Source organism: Lutra lutra, chromosome X, assembly GCF_902655055.1.
Source record: "Lutra lutra chromosome X, mLutLut1.2, whole genome shotgun sequence".
NCBI lineage: Eukaryota > Metazoa > Chordata > Mammalia > Carnivora > Mustelidae > Lutra > Lutra lutra.
In genome coordinates, this window is record NC_062296.1 from 65,939,604 (window position 1) to 65,963,798 (window position 24,195).

General features: G+C 41.5%; 1 protein-coding gene across 4 annotated transcripts in view; it reads left to right on the forward strand.

Moving 5' to 3' along the window:
• The window catches only part of SRPX (sushi repeat containing protein X-linked), a 116,809-nt gene extending 93,001 nt beyond the window's left edge, over positions 1 to 23,808 (forward strand). For all 4 annotated transcript variants that reach the window (XM_047715697.1, XM_047715699.1, XM_047715698.1 and 1 more), the window contains 2 exons: positions 9,623 to 9,744; positions 23,276 to 23,808. In XM_047715697.1, coding sequence (XP_047571653.1) covers positions 9,623 to 9,744; positions 23,276 to 23,459 — 306 coding nt within the window. In that variant the 3' untranslated portion in view covers positions 23,460 to 23,808. The remainder of the gene's footprint in view (positions 1 to 9,622; positions 9,745 to 23,275) is intronic.
• Positions 23,809 to 24,195: the final 387 nt, after the last annotated feature.

Sequence of the window (24,195 nt, forward strand, 5' to 3'; positions counted from 1 at the left end):
TTTGTCCACTGTCGTCTTCTGCCCCTGTAGAGATCCAGCAGTGTATAATCCTACATCTCAGGCTGGTTTCATGGGTGTTCAGAGGGTTCTGGTAGATATTTAGCTCACTTTAGGGGACCAGTTGAAACAGGGTCTCCTACTTCTCCACCATTTTGCCCCTCCTCCCATAGTGGACATCTTTTATCTTGTTTATCCCTTAATGTATTTTTAGTACTCTTGTCTTTAAACCTTCATACTAGCTTTATGTGATCAATCCACCAATTTTACTATATATTTACCTTTACCAGTGAGTCTTTCTGTTATGAATTACTGCCCTTTCATTTCAGCTTAAAGAAGTGTCTTTCACAGTTTTTTGTAAGGTTGGTTTAGTGATGATGAATTCCTTTAACTTTTATTTGTCTGTAAAAATCTTTATCTCTTTGTATTCTGCATGATAACTTTTACTGGTTAGTCCTCTTGGTTGGGAGTTGTTTTTTTTTTTTTTTTTTTTCATTTTTGTTTGTTTGTTTGTTTGTTTTCCCCAGCACTTTGAATGTATTGTTCCTCTTCCTCTCTTTTGGCTGAGTAATATCTCATTGTGTGTATCTCCTATTTTCTTTTTTTAAAGTATTCTTTAACATACTTATTTAAAATACTTATATATTTGACAGAGATCACAAGTAGGCAGAGAGGCAGGTGGGCGGTGGGGGGAGCAGGCTCTCCACTGAGCAGAGAACCCGATGCGGGACTTGATCCCAGGACCCTGAGATCATGACCTGAGCCAAAGGCAGAGGCTTAACCCACTGAACCACCCAGGCGCCCCTCTCCTATTTTCTTAATCCATTCATCCATCAATGGACACTGAGGTTGTTTCTTTATCTTGGCTCTTGTAAACAGTTCTGCACTGAACACTCTTCTAGTGAGTGTTCTTGTTTCCTTTGGATAACTATCCAGAAGTGGAATTGCTGTCATATGAAGGTTCTATTTTTAATCTGGGGGGTAACCACCATATTATTTTCCATAATGACAGCACCAATTTACATTCCCACCAGCAGTGGACAAGGGTTCCCTTTTCTCCACATCCTTACCAGGATTTGTTATCTTTTGTCTTTTTGCTGATGGCATTCTAACAGGATGAGGCTATCTCATGGTTTTGATTTGCATTTCCCCGATAAGTAGTGACTTTGAGCGTCTTTTCATTTGCCTGTTGACTTTTTGTGTATCTTTGGAGAAATTTCTATTCTGATATTTCCCATTTTTAAATTAGATTATTTGTGGGAATTTTTGTGATTTTTTTATTATTTAAATTCAATTAGCCAACATATAGTAGATCATAATTTTCAGATGTAGTCTTCAATGTTTTATTGAATGTTATTCAGTGTTACATATAACACCCAATGCTCATCACATCACATGCCCTCCTTAATGTCCATCACCCAGACACTCCATCCCCCCCACCCACCTCCCCTCCAGCAACCCTCAGTTTGCTTCCTAGAGTTAAGAGTCTCTCATGGTTTTTGTCCCTGATGACTTCCCATTCAGTTTTCTTTCCCTTCCCCTATGATCCTCTGTGTTCTTTCTATATTCCACATATGAGTAAAACCACACAATAATTGTCTTCCTCTGATTGACTTATTTTGCTCAGCATAATACCCTCCAGTTCTCTCCACAGTGGTGTAAATGGTTAATATTCATCCTTTCTGATGGCTGAGTAATATTCCATTGTTTTGTTTTGCTATTGAGCTGTAAGAGTTCTTTATATATTTTGGACTGTAAACCCTTACTAGATATATGGCTTACAAATATTTTTCCCATTCTCTAAGTTTTCTTTTCACTTTTTTTTTGTTTCTATTGCTGTACAAAAGTTTTTTTAGTTTGATGTAGTCCCATTTTGTTTTGTTACTTGTGCTTTAGGTCTATATCCAGATCAATGCCAAGACTCCTGTCAAGGGGCTTTTTCCTTAATTTACCTTCTAAGAATTTCATGGTTTCAGGTCTGATGTTTAAGTCTCTAATCATGCCAAGTTAATTTTTGTGGGTATAAGATACAGGTCTAATTTCCTTTTTTTACATGTGAATATTCAATTTCCCCAGCACCATTTATTGAAGAGACTGTCTTTTCTCCATTGAGTATTCCTGCATCCCTTGTCAAATACTAGTTGTCTGCATATACTTGGGTTTACTTCTGAACTCTCAAGTCTGTTTCATCCATCTGTGTGTCTCTTTTTATGCCAGTAGAACAGTCTTTTGATTCTATAGCTGCTTTGTAGCATAGCTTGAAATCAGGAAGTGTAATGATTCCTGTTTTCTTCTTTTCAGGATTGCTTTGGATATTTGTGTTCTTCTGTGGTTCCATAAAAATTTTAGGAATTTTTTTTTTACTTCTGTAAAAAAAAAAAAATCCATTGCAATTTTGATAGTGATTGCATTGAATCTATAGATGGCTTTTGGTAGTATGAACAGTTAAACAGTATTCTTTCAATTTATGAATACAGGATACGTTTTCATTTAATTGTGGTTTTTTTTAAGATTTTATTTATTTATTTGACAGACAGAGATAACAAGCAGGCAGAAAGACAGTCAGAGAGAGGAGGAAGCAGGCTCCCTGCCGAGCAGAGAACCCGATGTGGGGCTCGATCCCAGGACCCTGGGATCATGACCTGAGCTGAAGGCAGAGGCTTTAACCCACTGAGCCACCCAGGCGCCCTTAATTGTGTTTTCTTTGACATCACTGCCTTATAGTTCTGAGTAGAGATCTTTCACCTCCTTGGTTAGTTTATTCCTAAGCATTTTCTGTTTTCGTTTTTTTATTTTTTTAATTTTACTTATTTATTTGAGAGAAAGAGTAAGAGTACAAGCCAGGGGAGGAGCAAAGGAAGAGGACCAAGTGGACTCTGCACTGAGCACAGAGCCCGATGTGGGGCTCAATCCCAGGACCCTGAGGTCACAACCTGGGCTGAAATCAAAAGTCAGACACTACCGACTGAGCCAACATCAACATCAGGGATGTTGGTTTATCCTTTTCTGGCTGTGGTTTTGAGGTAATGGTGGCTTCATAAAATGAGTTTGGAAGAATTCCCTCCTTTTCACTTTTTGGGAAGAATTTGAGAAGGATTGATTTTAAGTCTTCTTTAACTGTTTGGTAAAACTCACCAGTGAAGCCATCTTGTCCTGGGCATTTTTTTGTTGTGAGGTTTTAGATTACTGATTCAGTCTCCTTACTAGTATTTAGACGATTCACATTTTCTTAAAGATTTTATTTATTTATTTGAGAGAGAGAAAGGGCATGAGTGGGGTGAGAGGCACAGGGAGAAGCAGACTTCCTACTGAGCAGGAGCCCGACATGGGGCTCAATCCCGGGACTCTGGGATCATGAACTAAGCCATAGGCAAATGCCTATCCAATTGAGCCTCCCAGGCATCCCAGACTATTCACATTTTTAACTTTTTCTTAATTTAGTATTGGTAGTTTGTATGTTTTTAAAAAGTTTTCTATTTCTTCTAGGTTGTCCAGTTTTGGCATGTATGTGTTCATAGTAGCCTCTTGTGATTCTTTATATTTCTGTGGTATCAGTTGTGACATCTCCTTTTTCATTTATAATTTTATTGATTTGGATCCTTTTTTTTTCTTTAGTCAGCTTAGTTATGTCAATTTTGCTTATCTTTCAAACAAACAACTCTTAGTTTGGTTAATTTTTTTCCTATTTTCCTATTCTATGTTTAGTTTATTCCTACCCTAATCTTATTTCCTTCCTTCTACTAACTTCTGGCTCAGTTTGTTTTTCTTTTTCTAGTTACTTAAGGCATAAAATTAGGTTGTTTATTTGGGAAATTTCTTAATACAGGCTTTTTAAAAAAATTTTATTTAGTTGACAGAGAGTGAGAGAGGGAATACAGCAGAGGGAGTGGGAGAGGGACAAGTAGACTTCCCTCTGAGCAGGGAGCCCGATGTGGGCCTTGATCTCGGGACCCTGGGATCATGACCTGAGCTGAAGGCAGCCGCTTAATGACTGAGCCACCAAGGCATCCCAATATAGGCTTTTATTGCTATGAACTTCCTTCTCAGAACTGCTTTTGCTATATCCCTTATGTTTTGATATGTTGTGTTTTCATTTTCATTTGTCTCAAGATACTTTTTTTATATCCCCTTTGAATTCTTCTCCAATACAGTGGCTGTTCAGGGAAGTGTTTGATTTCCGTATATCTGGGCATTTCTACTTTCCTCTCATTACGGATTTCTAGTTTTATATCATTATGTGCAAGGAAGATACTTGGTAGGATTTTATTCTTACTGAACTAAGACTTGTTTTGTGGCCTAATATATGGTCTATCCTAGGAGATATTCCATGAGTATTTGAAGAATGTGTGCTCTGCTGTTCTCAAATAGAAAGTTCTGTGTATGTCATTTAGGTCCATTTGGTCTATAGTATTGTTCAAATCCGCTGTTTCCTTATTGGCTATCTTTGGAGAGTGTATGATCTCTCCGTTGTTGATGGAGGGATATTAAAGTCCACAAGTATTATTGCTGTTTATTTGTCCTTTTAGCTCTGTTTTTGCTTTATGTATTTAGTTGCTCTGATGTTGGGTACATAAATGTTTTCAATTTTTTATATCTTCCGGATGTATTGATCCCTTTATCACTACATAATGAACTTCATCTCTTTTAAGATTTTATTTATTTATTTGAGACAGAGTGCACATATGAGTATGGGGCGGGGCACAGGGAGAGAGGGAGAGAGAGAAGCAGACTCACTGCAGAGCAGGGGGCTGAACACGGGGCTCAATCCCAGGACCCTACCCTGAGATCATGACTTGAGCTGAAGGCAGACGCTTAAATGACTGAGCCATCCAGGTGCCCCTTGTTTCTTTCTACCATTTTTAGGTTAAAGTGTTTTGTATTATACAAGTATAGCTACTTCTACTTTTTGTGGTTCCCATTTACTCGAAATATTCTTTTTCATCCACACACTCTGAGTCTCTGTGTTAAAGGCTAATGTGAGTCTCTTGTAGGCAGCATGTAGTTAGATCTTTTTTTTTTTAAATCCATTCACGTATTCTTTTGATTGAAGAATTTAATGTGTTTACATTTAAAATAATTATTGATAAGAATGTACCTTCTATTTTGTTATTTGTTTTCTTTATGGTTTTGTAGATCTATTATTTCTTATATCTTTACCTTCTGTCTTTTTGTGTGTGTGTTTGATGTCTTATGGTTTCAATATGTTTTGACTTCATCATGTTCTTTTGTATAATTACTACAGGTTTTTCCCTTGTGGTTACCGTGAGGCTTAAGTAAAATATCTTAAAATTGTAACACTCTATTTTAAACCAATATCAACTTAACTTCAATAGAATTCCTAAGCTTTATACTTATACTTCTCCTCCCTTTCACATTTTAGGTTATTGATGTTTTAGTTCACATGTTTTTATATTGTGTAACTAATAACAGATGATTGTAGTTTGAGTCATTTTTACTCCATTTTTTAACTTTAAAACTAGAGTTGTAAGTGAATTAAGCATCATCCTTACCATCCAATTTTGATCATATACTTTACCATCAAGTGACTTTTATATTGCCTTCTTATGTTTTTATGATGTCAGCTAAGTATTATTTTATTTCTACTTAATGAACTCTGTTTAGCATTTCTTGTCATGCAGGTCTAATGGAGATGAATTCCCTCAACTTTGGTTTGATCAGGAAAATCTTAATCTCCCCGTTTCTGAAGAACCCCTTCACCTGATATATTATGCTTGGCTGACAGTTTTCTTTTTCTTTCAATATTTTGAATATGCCAACCCATTATCTTATGGCCTGAAAAGTTTCTGTTGAAAAATGCACTAATTATCTTATGGGCTTCCCTTGTAAGTAACTTCTCTCTTTTCTTTTGCTGTTTCTCAAATTCTTGTTCTATCTTTGACTTTTGACAATTTACTTGTGGTTTGTCTCAGTATAGCCCTATTTGAGATCATCTGGGCATCTTTGATCTGGATCTCTATTTCTCTCTCCAGGTTAGGGAAATTTTCAGTGATTATTGTTTTAAATACACTTTCTGCCCCTTTCTCCCCTTTTATCCTCCTTCTGGAATTCCCATAATGTGAATATTGTTTCTTTCCATTCTGTCCCCTAAGTCCTTTAGGCTTTATTCCTTCTTTTTCATTCCTTATTCTTTTTTATCCTCTGAATAGTTTCAAATGCTGCATCTGCCAGGTCGCTGATTTTTTTTTTCCCTTCTGCATAGCCAAGACTGCTTTGGATGCTCTGTTTGGAATTCTTAAGTTGAGTTACTATATGCTTTCTGTATGGAATTCCTCAGTTGAGTTACTATATGCTTTAACTCTAGGATTTTTTTTCAATTTATTTTTTAAAAGATTTTATTTATTTGACAGAGCACAAACAGGGGAAATGGCAGAGGGAGAGGGTGAAGGAGAAGCAGGCTCCACACTGAGCAGGGAGCCCGATGCGGGGCTTGATCCCAAGACCCTGGGATCATGACCTGAGCCAAAGGCAGATGCTTAATCAACTGAGCCACCCAGGTGTCCCTATTTTTTTTTTAATTGTTGCTCTTTCTTTGTTGAACTTTTGAACTTCTTGTCTTGTTCATGCATTGCTTTCCTAATTTTGTTGTCTATGCATTCTTGTTCACTAAACCTAGAATTATTCTGAATTCTCTGACCATTCATAGATTTCCATTTCTTTAGCATCAGTTATTAGAGCTTTATTAGTTCCCTTCGGAACTGCCGTTGATGGGTTTCCTTTGCTGATTGTTCATGATCCTCGATTCCTTATGTTGGTCTGTACACATTCGAGTAAGTGTTCTCTTCGAGACTTTGCAGTTTCACTCTGGGGGAGACAGTTCCTCCGCAATCAGCTCAGTTTTGGTGTTTTGGCTGTGTCTGCTGGTAGTGTCTTTGGGCACGTGGGTCCTGCTCTTAGGGTCTATTTTAGACCTATTTAGACCTTAGAACTGTTTGAGTTCTAAGGCCGGTGGTTGGGGAATGGGGTGTGTGGACCACTACTGAGAAGAGCTGGATAGGACAGCTGGCTTGCTTTCTTACCCAAGTGAAACTGTAGGATGGGCTGGATTCTCAGGTCAGGCTTATTAGGCAGGACTGGCTACTATCCTCAGCAGGAGGTAGAGCTAGGACAGCTTCCCAGCTCTGGTGAGGGCAGGGTGCAGGATGAAACCCAGGGCCTGCACAGCTCACTGTTCGTGGACCTGAATGAGGCAAGAGCAGGCACTGAATGTCACGGACATGTGACGCTGCCAGTTTTGCTCTGCAGACAGGAAGAGTCATGGGCTCTGCCCTCTGTTCAAGTGCCACTCTAAGCAGGGTTGTCACATAGGCCATCCAGCATCCCTTGTGCTGTGGGAAGACACCCTGGTCGGGCAGTTGGGAAGCCGTACTCAGCAATCAGGTGATGAATGAGTGGGTGGTGCCTTGGTTTCCCTGTTGGGTTCAGTGGGAGCAGCAGCTGCAAGGTTGCTAATGCTCTTCATTTTTGGTCTTGACTCCAGTCAAGCCAAGCTTCAAGTTCATGTCAGAACAGGACTACTGTGTTCACTCTGGTGGTAATCAGCTCTGCCCCCCTACCTCCCAGCTTGGGAGCGGTTGGGTTAGGTAGTACCCTGGTGTTCTTACCAATCCTCCCTGTCAGAGGGAGGCGGGTAGAAGCCATATTCCACAGCCGGTGGGGCCATGACTCATGCTCCTGTCTTGGCAGGGCTGGAAGGGTTCACTTATGGCAACTCGCAGATTTGCCCAAAGAGGCTCCCTGGTCAGGAGTGGCTGTGAGTCTTGATCCATCATGGGTAGGGCAGTGAGTGAATTGTGCTGCCTGGGCATAGCCCAGAAAACCTCCAGGGTCGGAGGGAGAGCAAGAGCAAACAAAGATGGTATCCCCTGGCCAGTGTTCCCTGAGCATCTCTGTAGGCCTCTAGATGTGCGCCAAGCCTGAAGTCCGCCTGTTTGGCCAAAGATCCAGGACAAACAGGCCTCTTTCACAGCCATACCAGGGTTGTGCCTCAGTTGGCTGTCCAGTGCCCTGGGGGTGGGAGCCTGCCAGGAACTCTGACTGTTACCATCCCATAGGACCCAGGAATGCAGGCCCTTCCAGCCACCAGAGCCGGGCCATCGTGGGGCATTTTGTGAGTGGCAGCCACAAAAATCCAGGCACCAGACATTAAAAACTAGGGCGCCAGTTTTTACACAGCTCCCCTCTGGTAGATGCTGTTGCTCTGGAGTGTGGACAAGGGAGAGCATGAAGGGACGGGGTCTGCCATCCAAGGGAAGGGTTGCAGGCTGTCCTTTGAGGTGTATTTAATGAGAGGCAGCTGTGCTGATAAGCTCACAGGCCTCTTTCACATATGACTGAGCTACTGGGTCTGGCACCCCTTGCTGTGCCCTGAGGTGGTAGCCAATGAGGAACCCTCTCTCTTTTGGTTCTGGCCTGGAGGACCGCTAGCCGAAGCCCCACAGTTGGGTGATAGGGATGGGTTCCCTGGTGGCAGCCATAAAAATCAAGTTACCAGACAAAGAAATAAGCTCCTTTCTGGAAGATAACAGTGAGGTGGAATGAGGCAGACCTAGAGCCCAAAGATGGCATCCCCTGGTCACCACTCCCTGAGGGCACCTCTGGAGGCCCCTAGACGCATGCCAATCTGGAAGCCTGCCCCTCAGGCCAAACCTCCTGGACAAGCAGGCAGGTCCCATTCTCAGAAAGGATGCTGATAGGGGTGCCTGGGTGGGGGGCGGGGCTCAGTCGGTTCAGTGTCTGCCTAAAGGTTCAGGTCATGGTCCTGAGGTCCTGGGATCGAGTCCCATGCCGGGCTCCCTGCTTGGCAAAGGAGTCTGCTTCTCCTTCTCCCTCTGCTCCTCCCCCCACCCCGGCACCGACTTGTGCGCATGCTCGCGCGCGCGCTCTCTCTCAAAGAAAATCTCAAAAGACTGCTGGTGTATTTCAGTCTTCCTCTCTGCTGTGCTATAGGAGTTGTACTTCTCCAATAACTCTGTCTCCAATTTTTATGGTCCCTTGGGACCCAAAAATGCAAGCCCTCTCCCCCCTATGCCCAGCCTCTAGTGTCAGGCTCTCAAAGGGTGTCCTATGGGCAGCAGGCATAATAGGTCACCAGATGTCAAAACTAGGGCACCAGACGAAGACTGAAGCCTTTGATTACTGTGTCTTTTCTTACTGTGTTTGGGTGTGAGGAGCCTGGGACAAGGGAGTGGGGGAGAAGCAAGGGCAGATAAGGGGACTCTGGCAATACTCTTCTGTCCTTGAGAACAAATTTGAATTCTCTGGGGGGTGGGTTTGGACACCTTCTAGGATCTTCAGGTCATGCAAAGTCTCACCCCCTTCTGGAAATACACAGACTGCCAACTTGCTTAGGTTTTCAAAATCTGATTGCTAAGCCAACTCCGAGTGGTTTCTCTACAAGGGTATTTAGGTTTTATAACCACTGGTTGAACCCCAATTTCTCCACTGTTTTCAAGAATGTTTGGAGCAGGCAAATAAACTACCCAGAGCGGAACACTGCTGTTGCTGGCACTCTGCAGTTTGACCTGGAAGTCTTTCTTCATGCTCACACTTCTCCCTTTGTTGTTGCGTTTGTGTTTGTGTTTGTGTTTGTGTTTTTGTTTTAAAGCAAGCACAGTGTAGCCTGGATCTTCGACACATCACGGTGGTGGAGCTTGTAGGTGTGTTCCCGACCCTCATCGGCAGGATAGGAGCAAAGATCATGCCTCCAGCCCTAGCCCTGCAGCTCAGGTAGGTGGAAGTCCTGGCCTTAAATTGTACCCTTACAATGTACTTTTTTGGGGATCATGTTCCCTGATTTCTTGCTACTCAGTATTAATTCCACGTAACCTTCAATGTTGAGTTGCTTGTAGTCTGAGAGTTCTAGGACCATGCAAACTGGCATGGTGCTGCACATGCGTATTTATCAGGTGGTAGATAATTTCCTGTGTTGTCTTCTTCCCCCTTTAACCAAGGGGCTATGCTTTGTCTTTGCTTTGTCTGTCTTTCTGCTGAGTGGGGTTGGCGTGGGTAGGGAAAAGGCTATGAAAAGGACCTATGCAATCCTTCGTGCTGTTAGGAGAGCAGGCATCCAGTTAGCCTTTCCAGGCTTGGCCTCTTTTACCTCCGTGCTTCCAGGGTACTTGTCAATACCCCCATTTTAACAACTATATTTTCCTTTGGTAACACTTAACAAAGCTAGAATCATGGTGCTCAGGCTCAGAGTCGTGGTGCCTTCAAAAAGCAGAACTCAATAGCCAAAAGGTAATTTCAGAACAATCCCAAATATTTACTTGCCTCTCTTGACCACTGTGAAAAGGATAATTAGGCTAAAGCAAAACTGCTCAAAATCTTCCTTTCTCACCCATCCTTTTTCTCCCACAGTGCAAGGGGGGCTACGTGTTCATAGTCCATAGTCACTACTCTTCAAAGTCTTTCAGGGGCCCAGGCTGGTGGTGGTCCCACCATCCTGTAGAGTCAACATTTAGAACACAGGAATTCCAGGTTTCTGCAAAGGGGTTGGGAGAGAGGACAACAAACCCTACCCCTCTTTCATGCTTCCTGTTGGAAGCATAAGATTATTCTCTCCAAGTCCATTGGCTAGAATCCATCCCATGATTGCAACCGAACTTCAAGGCAGGCTGGACAATGCAGCCTTTCCATATTCCCAGAAGAAGAAAATGAAAGAGGACTTGAGCCCCATCTCAGATGTTCCAAGAGATTCACAGAGATCCCTTGGGAGAGTGTAGGATAGAAATACGTCCTTAGCCAGTGATGTCATAAAAGGACACAATAGATTCTTTAACGTGTCTGTTTTTCATCTGCCTTTTGGCAACCCCCCTCCATGTTTGATTTCTCTCTCTCCCCCCAGAAAGAGTACCCCATCCATACTAAGATCAAAAACTCAGAGGTCAAAGGAGGGAAGAAGAAATGAAGATATCTGAATTATCTTTAGTTGGCTGAAAGAGAAGGCGGGGTATACTCAGAACCTTTGGGATATACTTTTTTTTTTTTTTTTGGTCCTGCTGCATTGGCTAACACCTCTCCAGAGGTGACACTTATGAGGTCACCCCAAGATCCCCTCAACATTTGCTACCCAGTACCTAGCACAGTGCTTGGAACCCTGTTGGAGCTAAGTAACTGGAGGAAATGACTCGAAACTAAGACAAAGTTAAAATTACTATTTCCAGGTGTGGGAATAGCTTCTCAGAGGGTACTTGGAGTTCTCTTTCAAGTTGAAAACTGTAAACCTAGGGAGACGACTATGTTGACATCTGAAAATGTATAACAAAAATTCCCAGCGTGTGTTGGAAGCTGTTGGTAATTTAGAACTACTGGCTCACACCCTGTGCTCATGATTTTTTTACAAACCTGTCACAGAATCTGCTAGATGTTACTGTGGATTGCAGATATATATAGAGAGGGAATCTGGGTAAAATTCTGATGTGATTTTAAACGACTGGAATTTGAAGAACAGAAAAATCTGATTTAAGTCGTAGATGTTGGGATGACTCTAGAGCTCTGCGGGCTGGGGACGGCCAAAGCAACAAGAAAGTGCATACATGAATTATGTAGTGCTTCTCAAATTGGAGCAGCCTCCGAATCACTTGGAACACTGCTAAAACATAGAATGGGGCCCCATGCCCACAGTCTTTGCTTCAGTAGGTCTCGGATGGGGGCAGAGGATTGGCACTTTGAGCGTGTTCCCCAGCGTGGCCGAAGCCGCTGGTCTGGGGCTCACATCGTGAGAACCACAGGCCTTGTGGCTTCACAACTTTGAAGTGGAAATTTTGCAAAGCAGCCTATAAAAAGAGGGTTAATCATGACTGGGGAGCTGGAAGATAGTCAGGTAGATGTCATGCAGAGAGGATCTGTCATAGGTATTACCTAATGGAGTCAGTGTCAGGACACATGTTCCCTTTATCAGATCTGGAATAAGGGACTTGGCAGGTGGATGCTTTATCTTTTTCCCTTTGAATTCCACCCTAGGGTCTAGTGCAGATGAAAAGAGCCAAATTTGGCAAAGAATAGAAAGCATGAGAGAACAGGAGATGCAGAATGCCTGGAGAACCTAAAAATTCTCTTGTCTGGTTAGAATACTACTTTCCAATAGCACTGAAGCCATCATGAAGCAATTGACAGGCAGCAGCAATGCCTGGTGTTGCAAAGTTCCCACCTTCCTGTTTCTCACTCTCATGTGTTTTTCTTTAAAGATTTATTTTAGAGGGTGCATATGTGCATGAGCATGCTTGTGGGGGATGGGGGGGGGAGGAAGAAGGACAGAATCTCAAGCAGACTCCTTACTGAGCGTGGAGCCGGATGCAGGGCTTGATCCCAGGACCCTGAGATCATGACCTGAGCTGAAACCAAGAGTTGGATGCTTAATCTACTGGGTCACCCAAGTGCCCCCAGCACCTGTTTTGGAGACCTGAAGGTCTGGGCAAACTCATGTTCCCTAGAGTAACTTTCCAGCAATTGCAAGGGTGATAGGGACAAAGGAGGCCATTATTTTTATATGTATATTATTTTTGAGGTATAATTGACACTATATGAGTATACAAAATAATGATTCAATATTTGTATATATTGCAAAATGATGATCAGACTAAGTCTAGTTAACAACCAGCACCATATGTAGTTATATTTTTTCCTTGTAAAATTTTAAGATTTAGTCTTAGCTACTTTCAAACATGTAATATGGTATTATCAACTATAACTGCCATGCCTTACATTAATCCCCATGACTTATCTAGAAGTTTCTACCTTTTGGCCCCCTTCACACCTTACCCACCCACTAGTCTGTCCTTTGTATCTATGAGGTTTTTTTTTTGTTTGTTGTTTTAGATTCCACATAAAAGTGACGCCACATGGTATTTGTCCTCTGATTTATTTCACTTAGGATAATCTCCATAAGGTCCATCCATATGGTCACAAATGGCAACATTTTGTTTTACGTGAGTGCGCGTGCGTGTGTGTGTGTACCATATTTCCTTTATCCATTTGCCCATCAATGGACACTAACGTTGTTTCCATATCTTGGCTCTTGTACATAATGCTGGAGTAAAGAGGGTGCATATACCTTTTCAAGTTAGTTTTTTAAGGTTTCTTCAGATAAACCCCTAAAGGTGGAATTGGACAATTATATAGTTATTAATTTTTTGAAAAATATCCATACTGTTTTCAAAAGTGGCTGCACCATTATACATTGTCACCAACAATGCCCAAGTGTTCCCTTTTCTCCAGAACCTTACTAATGCTTTTTCCCCCCAAGATTTATTAATTTGAGGGGAGGGGAGGGGGGACAGAGGGAGAAGAGGGGGGAGAGAGAGCCTTAAGCAGATTCCCAGCTGAGTGCAGAGCATAAGTCAGGACTCAGTCTAATGACCCTGAAATCACGACCTGAGCTGAAACTGACTTGGATACTCAATGGACTGTACCACCCAGGTACCCCACCAACACTTACTTTTTTGTCTTTACAATAGTATTGTGCTAACAGGAGTGAGGTGATACTTCCCTGTGGTTTTGGTTTCCACTTCCCTGCTGATTAATGATGTTGAGATTGTTTTCATGTATTTGATGGCCATGGGTATATCTTCTGTGGAAAAACATCTATGCCATTCCTCTGCCCATTTTTAATTTTGTTTGTTGTTTTGTTACTGAGTTGTATGCACTCTTTATATGTTTTGGGTATTTGTCTCTTCTCAGATATGAGTTGCAAGTATTTTCTCCATTTCAGTAGGTTGCTTCTTCATTTTGTTGATAATGGCCTCTGCAGAAACTTTTTAATTTGGTATATTCCCTCATTTGTTTTTGCTTTTGTCGTCTTTACTTTTGTGTCAAATCCAAAAAAAGCATCACGGTGAAGTTGGATTTACTGACTATATATTCTCCTGTATGTTAGGGTTTCAGGTCTTCCATTCAAGTCTTTAAGGCATTTTGAGTTTATTTTTGTATACAGTGTATGACAGTCGCCCAGTTTTCCCAATATTTATTGAAGAAATTTTCTTACCCCATTGGAAGCTATTGGCTCTTTCATCATAAATTGGCCATGTGTGTATGGATTTATTTCTGGGCTCCCTATTCTGTTCTACTGTCCTATGGGTCTGATTTTATGCCAGTACCATACTGTTTCAATTACTATGGCTTTGTAATATAGTTGGAAACCAAGGAGCACACCGCCTCCAGCTTTGTTCTTTCACAAAACTGTTTTAGCTATTCAGCACCTTTTGTGCTTCTATACAAATTTTAAGGATATTTTTGTTCTGTTTCTGTGAAAATATTAGAAGAATCTGTATATTCCTTTGGGTAGTATGGACATTTTAATAATATCCAAATTCATGAGCATGGAATGTCTATTTTTTTCCTGTGTTTTTCTTCAATTTCATTCATCAGTGTCCTATAGATTTCAGTGTTCAGGTCTTGTACCTCCTTGAATTTATTTCTAGGTATTTTATTCATTTTCATGCAATTGTGAAAGTGCTTATTTTCTTTCTGACATTTCATTATTAGTGTATAGAAATGCGAAAGATTTTTGCATCCTGTAATGTTACTGAATTCAGGTATTCACACTTTATTAGTGCAATCTTTTTTTTTATTAGTGCAATCTTTAGGGATTTTCTCTTTCTACATATAATATGTCCTCTGCAAATAGTGACAGGTGTAGTATTTCCTTCCCAATTGGAGGCCTTTGATTTATTTTCCTTTCCTAACTGCTGTGGGTAGGATTTCTAATACTCTGTTAAATAATAGTGGTGAGAGTGGGCATCCTTGTCTTGTTCCTGACCTTACTGGAAAACCTTTAGCTTTTCAACTGAAGTATGATATTAGATGTGAGCTTGGCATATATACCCCGTGTTATGTTGAGATTTGTTTCCTCTGTACTTTGTTGAGAGTTTTCATCATAAACAATATTGAGCTTTGCAAACAGTTTTTCTGCATCTATTGATGAGCTTATTCTTTTTATCCTTCATTTTGCAAATGTAGTATAACATGCTAACAGATTTTGAACCATCCTTGCATCCCTGAAAGAAACCCCATTTGATCATGGTGAATGAGCCATTTAATGTATCGTTGAATTCAGCATGCTAGTGTTTTCTTGAGGATATTTGCAACTATGTTCATTAGGGATATTGGGCTTTCCTTCTAATGTCTTCATCTGGTTTTGGTATTAGGGAAATGCTGGCCTCATAAAATAAGTTTGGAAGTGTTCCCTCCTCTTCCATTTTTAGGAACCATCTGGGAAGGACTGTTACTATTGTTTGCTATAATTCACCAGTGAAGATGTGTGGACCTGATCTTCTGTTTGGTTGGAAGTTTTTTGATTACTGATTCAGTATACTTACTAGAATTTGGTGTGTTCAGATATTTCTATTCATGATTCAGTTTGGGAAAGTTTTATGTTTCTAGAATTGTATACATTTCTTCTGGGTTGTCTAATGTGTTAACATATAATTGTTCATAAATAGTCTATGGTTTTCTGTATGATTTTCTGTATTCTTATGTTATCAGTTGTAACATCTCTTTCATTTCTGATTTTACTTATTTGAGCTAGATTCTTGGTGAATCTAGCTAAAGATTTATCAATATTACTATCTTTTCAAAAAGCTAGCTCTTCTTTCATTGATCTTTTCTATTGTCTTTTTAATCTGTTTCATTTATTTTCACTCTGAACTTTATTTCCATTCTTCTATTTTGGCCTTTACTTGTTCTTTTTCTGGTTGAGGTGTAAAGTTACATTATTTATTTGATTTATTCTCTTACTTGAAGTAGGCATTTATCACTATCAATTTTCCTCTTAGAACTGTTTTTATTACATTCCATGAGTATTATTTTCATTTTTTTGGTCTCAAACTACTTTGTTGATAAATAGAATTTTATTGACTTTTTTCCTAGAGAACAAACTAACACATAAAGTACCATATATTTTAAAAGGGCACTAGTCACATGAAACATTCTCCAGAATAGATTACCTATTAGGCCACAAAGCATGCCTTAACAAATTGAAAAAGTGAAAGTCATACCATGCATGCATCTTTTCTGGCCACAATGCTATGAAGCTAGAAGTCAACCACAAGGAAAAAATCAGGAAAGACCACAAATACATGGAGGTTAAAGAATATACTATTAAACAATGAATGGGTCAATCATCAGGGAATCAAAGAAACAAATGAAAATGAAAACAATGGTTGAAGACCATTGAAATGCAGTAAACCCAGTTCTATAAGGGAAGTTCCTAGCAATACAGGCCTACCTCAAGAAGCATGAAAAGTCTCAAAAAAAAAAAAACTAATGTTTTACCTAAAGGAGCTAGAAAAAGAACAAACAAAACCCCAAACCAGCAGAAGGAAGGAAATAATAAAGATTTAGATCAGAATAAATGGTATAGAAACTAAAGACCAATAGAATAGATAAGTGAAACCAGGAACACAACCTAGAAGATAGAGATGAATACTGAGAAACCTATAACCTACCAAAGCTGAAATAAGAAGAAAGAGAAAACTTGAACAGACTGGTTACCAGCAAAGAAATTGAGCCAGGAATCAAAAACCTGCCAACAAACAAAACTCCAGGGCCAGATATCTTCAAAGGCAAATTCTACCAAACATTTAATGAAGAGTTAGTACCTGTTCTTCTCAAAACATTCCAAAAAAAAAAAAAAATGAAAAAGTAAGGAAAACTTCCAAATTCATTCTATGAGGCCAGCATTACCTTGATACCAAAACCAGATAAAGATACCACAAAAAAGACAGGTACATGCCAATTTCTGTGATGAACATAGATACAAAAGTCCTCAACATAATACAAGTAAACTGAATCCAACAATACCTTAAAAAATTATTGCAGGGCACCTGGGTGGCTCAGTAGTTAGGTGTCTGCCTGAAGGTTCATGAACCCATAACAATCCTAGAGAACACAGACCATAACCTCTTTGACATCAGCCACAGCAATTTCCTTCTACATATGTTTCTTGAAGCAAGGGAAACAAAACAAAAATGAACTACTGGGACCTCGTCAAGATAAAAATCTTCTGCACAGTGAAGGAAACCTTCAGCAAAACTAAAAGGCAGCCTACTGAATGGGAGAAGATATCTGCAAATGACATAGCTGACAAAGAGTTAGTATTCAAATACATATAGAACCTATGCAACTCAACACTCAACAGATTATCTAATTTTAAAATGGGCAGAAGACATCAACAGACATTTTCCGGAGAAAACTTACAGATGGCCAAGAGATGCATGAAAAGATGTTCAACATCACTCATCATCAGAGAAATGCAAATCAAAACCACAATAAGCTATCTCCTCACACCTGGCAGAATGGCTGACCTCAACATAAGAGACAACAGGTATTGATGAGGATGTGGAGAAAGGGGAACCTTCGTGCACTGTCGCTGGGAATCAAACTGGTGTAACCACTGTGGAAAACAGTACGGAGGTTCCTCAAAAAGTTAAAAATAGAGCTACCCTCTTATCCAGCAATTGCCCTACTAGGTATTTACCCAAACAATACATTTTATGTTTTTGGTGTCACAACTACATCTTTTTATCTTGTGTATCTCTTAACTTATTGTAGTTACAGTTCTTACTACTTACATGTTTTAACCTTTTATACTACCTTTATGTGATGAATCCACTAGCTTTTCTATATATTTACCTCTACCAATGAGATGTATACTTTCTTATGTTTTCTTGTTACTCATCAATGCCCATCCTTTTCAGCATAAAGAAGTCCCTTTACCATTTCTTGTAAGGGTAGTTTAGTGATGATGAACTCCTTTAGCTTGTCTGTAAAACTATGTCTCCTTCAATTCTGAATAATTTTTTTGAATAGACTATTCTTGGTTGGAAGCTGTTTTCTTTGAACACTTGCAATGTATCATGCCACTTCCTTTGGCCTGTAAGGTCTCTGCTGAAAATACATGCTGATAGTCCTCTGGGGTTTTCCTGTAGGTAACAAGCTGTTATTCTCTTGCTGCTTTTAAGGTTCTCTCCTTGTCTTTTTTTTTTTTTTTTAACACAATGGCTTTTTAAAAAAAATTTATTTATTTGAGAGACCGAGAGCATGAGAGGGGAAGTCAGAGGGAGAAGCAGACTCCCCATGGAGCTGGGAGCCCGATGTGGGACTCGATCCCAGGACTCCGGGATCATGACCTGAGCCGAAGGCAGTTGCTTAACCAACTGAGCCACCCAGGCGCCCCCCTTGTCTTAACTTTTGACATTTTAGTTATAATATGTTTTGGTGTAGATCTCTGGTTTCTTCTTCTTTAGAATTCTCTGGGCATCCTTGATCTGGTTGTCTGTTTCTTTCCCCTGTCGGGGAAGTTTTCAGCCTCTTTGTCTCTCTCCTCCTTCTGGGACCTCTTGTGTACAAATAATGGAATCATATATGCAAATGTGAGTCTGCTTGGCATTGTTCCATATGTCCTGAAAGCTATTTTAGTTGTTTACACATTCAGAGCAGCAAAAAGAAAAAAAGAACTTTAAATTCTTCTTTCCTGTCTTTGAGTTCACTGATCATTTCTCCATCTACATCACACACACTTTTTACATAATGGTTCTAATATTTTATTTAATTTCATTTTTTCAGTGTTCCAAGATTCATGTATTTTCACATTTTTGTTGTTGAATTCTTCAGCTCTGTGACTTCTGTTTGATACTTTTGTACATTTTCTTTTTTGGAGTTCTCAATGGACAAGACCGTTCTTTTTCCAAGTTCTGAGAGCATTTTTATGATCATTACTTTGAATTCTTTATCAAGTAAATTACTTTTCTCCATTTTATTAAGGTTTACTTTCCAAGGTTTGATCTTGCTACATTGTTTGGAGCATCTTCTTCTGTTGTATTAGATGAAACAGCCATTTCTCCCACTGTTGAAATGGTGGTCTTATATAGGAGATGATCCTTATTGGTCATCTGTTGCTGTAGCTTTTGATGGTCTCTCAAACCTTTCTGAGTCTCCAAGCAGACTATTTTATTTTCAGTAGCTTCAGTAGCTTCCAATATCTGAGATTGTGCCAATATGTATCCATGTACCAAAGGTGAGAATCTTAGCACTTCGATTCAGGCTCATTGGAAGCGAGACCCCCCCCCCCCAACCAGCAGCTGTTAAGGATACAAACATATATACAGTGTTGTGGGACTGTAAGTGTTAGCTCCACTGGTCATCTGAGCTGCATGATCAGGAGGTGTCCCCTGGGTGGTAGTCAAAAAACTGGGACCTCAGATAACTGCACAAGCTCCTTTCTGGGACATATGGGTGAGCTGTAGTGAGACAAAGGGACAGCACCAAGATGGCATCCCTGGGACTATGTTTCCTGAGAGCCCCTCCATAGGTTCCTAGCTGTGTGCTGAAGCTGAAGGCTGCCCCTCAGGAGGAGGTTCCAGGATAAACAAATGGGAATTTTTCACAGGAAGATGGGATCTGTTTTAATCTGTCCATGCGGTGCCCCAGGCCGGGGATAGCTTACCAAGAACGGTCTTCTTGATTGATACAGTCTGGTGGCAGCCCGGAATGCAAGTCTTTTTGGCCTCTGGAACCTGTGATCAAAGGGTATCCTCTGGGTAGCATCCACAAAATCCATTTCACCAGATGTAAAAACTGGGGCAGCAGACATCTGTGAGCTCTCCTCCAGTAGATGCTAGCACTCTGGAGAGCAGCAGAGGCACAGTACAAAGATAGCATCTCTCCTCCAAGGTCTCGGAAGGGTTTACAGTCAGTCCCTAGAGGTCGATTTAAGAAATCCGCCCCTCGTGCCGAAGCTATGATGATAAGCGAATAGGCCTCTTTCAGAGAAAGACTAAACTCCTGGGTCTGAACGAGTGGTGGTCTCCTGCAGGTGGTTACTGTTTAAGAACTTTATCTTGTTAGTTACTGGCTTGTAGGACCTGTAGGTGTCAGCAACATGGGCTCAAGAGCTAGATGATGTACAAGTGTCCTAGCAGCATCATCAGCAAGTATCAGGGAGCCAGGGAAGGTGTGCACTCCTTCCTGGAAAATACTACAGAGCTGTAGGGAGGCAGATGGTGTGTGTGAAGTTAGGGCCCATCAGCTCAAGTGATGCAAAGGGTGGTACTCACTGAAACGGGGATAGAGAGATGGAGGGGGACAGTGTTAAGGAGAGAGAGACACACACACAGTGAGACCAAGACATGAAGAGTCATAAGGAGGTGGTTAGAGGGAAAGAGTGGGGAGAGGAGCAAGGGAGAGAGAGACACAAATGGAGGGGGGTAGAGGGATATGAGGGAGAAGAATGAGAGAGAGACGTACAGAGTGGGGGAGATGGTCAGAGGGGCTGGGGGGAAAAGGAGGAAGAGGGGCGGAAGCTGGGACACACAAAGACTGGGACCTACATGGGAAGAGAGAGAGAGAGGTAGAAAGGCACCAACCCAGAGATACACATACAGAGAAAGGGAGACAGACACACAGGGAGGGAGAAAGAGAAGGATAAAAAGGAGAGAAAAGGAGAGACACAGACAAAGCAGGAGATGGACACGCATACAGAGAGGAGAGGGAAAAGGAGAGAGAAATGGGGAATAAGTGTGTAAAGGACAGATGGAGAGAAGATGAGTGCGACAGAGATGGAGTGCTTGTGAGAGCTGGGGAGAGAGAGATGGACAGAGCTGGAGGGAAATCAAGCCTGAGGGACAGATTAGGAACAAAAGAGCTCGAGTGTGTACAGCAGGGAGCAAGGGATGGATGGAGAGGGACAGAAGAAGAGGGAGAGCTGGATGGAGAGAGAGAGCGCCCACCAGCTTTAGAAGGCAGGATAGCACAAAGATGGCACCTGCTGGCTGGAGTCTGAAGAAGTAGCCCAAAGGCCAAAAATAAGAGATGGCTTCCACTGGCTTTAGCAAGACGGAGTGTGAAAATGGCACCCACCAGCCTCTGTCCCTGAGGCTCAGTCACACACTAAAAATGATCAAAGGAGCTTCTTTCACCTGATGTCTGGGTGCTTTTCAAATGGCTCCTTCTGGGCTGCCCTTTGGGGGGAGTTTGTAGGTTGAGCCCTGTAAGCACCATTTCTCCATTTACCACAGACCTGTACATCTCCTGTGCTTCGGCCCTATTGGTTTTCAAAGCTAGACATTCGGGGGAGCACGCTCATGTGCAGATCTCAAAAGACAGGGTTCCCTGTGTGGGCTGAAGAGACTCTGATCCTCAAAAGCTCCAGGTTTTCAGTTCCCTCATGATTGGTATCACTGTGCTGGGCGTGTGGCTATTTTGCTGAGACTGTGTTTGTCTTTTCATACCTGCTTCAATGTGGCTTTGTTCTCATTTCCTGATATGCAGTAGTCGCTCTGCCTGGTCTCAGGTTTTTTTTTTTTTCCAGAAGAAACTGTTCCAGATGTAGTTGTAAAGTTGTTGTGTCCATGTGAGGAGGTGACTTTCAGGATCTTCCATTGCCATCTTGAAACAGAACAGCCTGTATTATTTTATTGAGTCTACAGAGTTTTCTAGAAGATTCTCCAGAAAGCGCTCATTACAGGCATTTGTGTAACTCCAACACACTGCTGGCAACACCCCTCAGCCTGTGGGATGTCCCATCATCCATCTCCAAGATTTCTGTGGTCTATCGGGCATGGTGGGATACATTTCCAATGACTGTTGATCACCTGCTGACCTGAACACTCATTTCTTCCCATGGTTGTTTTTCTTCTTTATATTCTGTCCATTAAGGCACAAGGCTCACATGAGGAGCATGTGTGGTAGCAGATGGTGGCACCATGAGAGATTGCCACCCTAGCCTCAGAAGCACTAGAGCATCAAATGCTACATTTCCTCAGTGGTTGCCCTTTTCCCACAGACTCCAACCGCCACAACACGTGGTCTTTTTCGCCCTCCAGACCAGCTTTCTTTTCTACTCTTGTTCTCTGGGACCATTCTGCATTAAGACATCCCTCTCTCCTCTAGAAAAACCTAAGTACTCCTCTTTTTAAAGATGCAGAGCAGTTTATCTCCATTTTGACCCACTTCATGGTCTACAAACACTCAATTCATGCATTTCTCAGTCAGCTCCTCCTGAGCTGCTCTCTCCTGTCTCAGGAGACCTGGTAGAGAGATTTAACTGTTGTCTGTCTTTCCTTCTAGTCACTAGCAGCAGATTAGCAATTTAAGCTTCCCACTGAGCTAAAACAGAAATTATTCCCATCTTCCCCAAAACTCTCTTAAACGGCAGAAGCAAGTATCATCAGTTTGGATTTTGAGTAGCAAATATTTTCCCCTTGAACCTTGGGTGGGAGGAAAAATATTTCACTTTAAATACAGATGGCAGTGTATAGTCTGCCTTACATAGAACGTCTAGCTAAGTAAATTCAAAAGTAAAACCGAGAAGAGACTGAGTGGGCTCAGCTGATCAACTTGTTTGCTTTCCCTGGCAGTTTTCATCTAAACACGCTTCTGTTGCTACAAAAATCATTATTTTCCACAAGACAAATTCTAGTGTGATAGAGTAGGAAAAAAAAAATCAGACTTTTTTGGGAGGGAATTATCTGAGGTACAAATTATAATGAAGCAAGTTATTGGACCTGGAGCATAGACCAAGCTTAACCTCCTCTAACTGCCGTCCTGAGCTGGCTACTGCGTGAGCCAGAATGGGCCACAATTACAATGTTTGGAAGCTTACTTCGATCACCTTTGCCTAGTCCATGGTTTTTCAACCTTAGTACTATTGACCTTGGGGGCTGGCTGACTCTCTTTTGGGGGAGGCTTTCCAGTGGGTCTGAAGACATTAAGCAGCATCCCTGTGTTGCTAGAGGCTAGAAGTACCCCTTCCACTGTGCCCACGGAAAATGTGTCCAGACATGGCCAGATATTCCCTGGAGGGCAAAATCACCCCTATTAACCATGGACTTAGTTCTAGTATGTACCTGCTTGTGCAGACCTAGTCTGTAAATTTGGGTTGACTGCAATTTAACGCAGAAGATCTGTTAGGACTGTTGTACACACCCTGTAGTAACTGTTGGCACCCAGCGCACCAAGGGAGGCCCAGGATCTTGCTGATGGGTATAAAGCGGTACCACTTACCCTTTCAGGCACATACCAGTCATTTGCGGGAATCTTGTTAATAACTCGGATCTATTTCAGCAGGTTTGGGGTGGAGCCTGGGATTCTCCAGTGACGCTGTTAGTCCAAACACCATACTATGAGTAGCAAGGGTCTTTAGATGAGTAAGTCTGCAGTAGTAAGCCTTTCTCTGCCCACAGTGTCACTATAGGGCTCTGGCTGGTCCAACAGAACCCTTGGGAGTCCGGTTTGACAGTCTTCTCTCTGTCTGCCCTAGGTTGTTGCTGCGTATCCCACTCTACTCCTTCAGTATGGTGCTCGTGGATAAGCATGGCATGGACAAGGAGCGCTATGTCTCCCTGGTGATGCCTGCGGCCCTCTTCAACCTGATCGACACTTTCCCCTTGCGAAAAGAGGAGATGGTGCTGCAAGCCGAAATGGGCCAGACCTGTAACACCTGATGTGACGGTTCCTCCTCTCGTTCTCCACAGTACTAGGCACACGGAAAGGCCAGAAAAATATTCTTGATGTACAGATTTTTATTTGTAATTTTTAAAGTCTATTTTAATATGAGCTTTCTTTGCACTTAAAAATTACCATGGTGCTTTTTGTACTTTGAAGTGTACTCTCCAGAAATGGTGACTATGATAGGTACTCTTTCTCCTTATTCCAATCATGGCTGGTCAACTTTCTAGAGAAATTAGAAAACACAACCTTCTATATGCCTTCAGAGTGTTATTCAGTGTAACACATAACTTACTTCTATTTTGTTTTTTTATATAAAACATTAATAAAATATTTTGGAGCAAATTTACTAAAACTTATTTTGTTTTAAGCCCAAGCCCTACTTGGCTCAGTGGTTTTAGGAATGGAAAAATGTACTTACTTTCATCAGGAGGAACTCAGCTGAGCTGGGAGAGCTCCCTGACTCTCTAACAAACTCACCCTCCAGGTGGTAGAGTAGCTCATGACAGTAACAAGCCAAAAATCAAAGAGGTAAGCCTTTGATCACTCACTCTGACAGCATAAACAAAAAGCACCAATTGTCTCCTTTTATTTTTCCCCAATGACCATTGTTATGAGTCAGAGGGATCATCACCCTGTTGTGGGAATTCCATGTTCTGGGACCCTCCCCTTGAAGACAGTCCTACCAGGCCACGCCCAAAGCCACAAGTGCTAAACACACACTTACCTCCA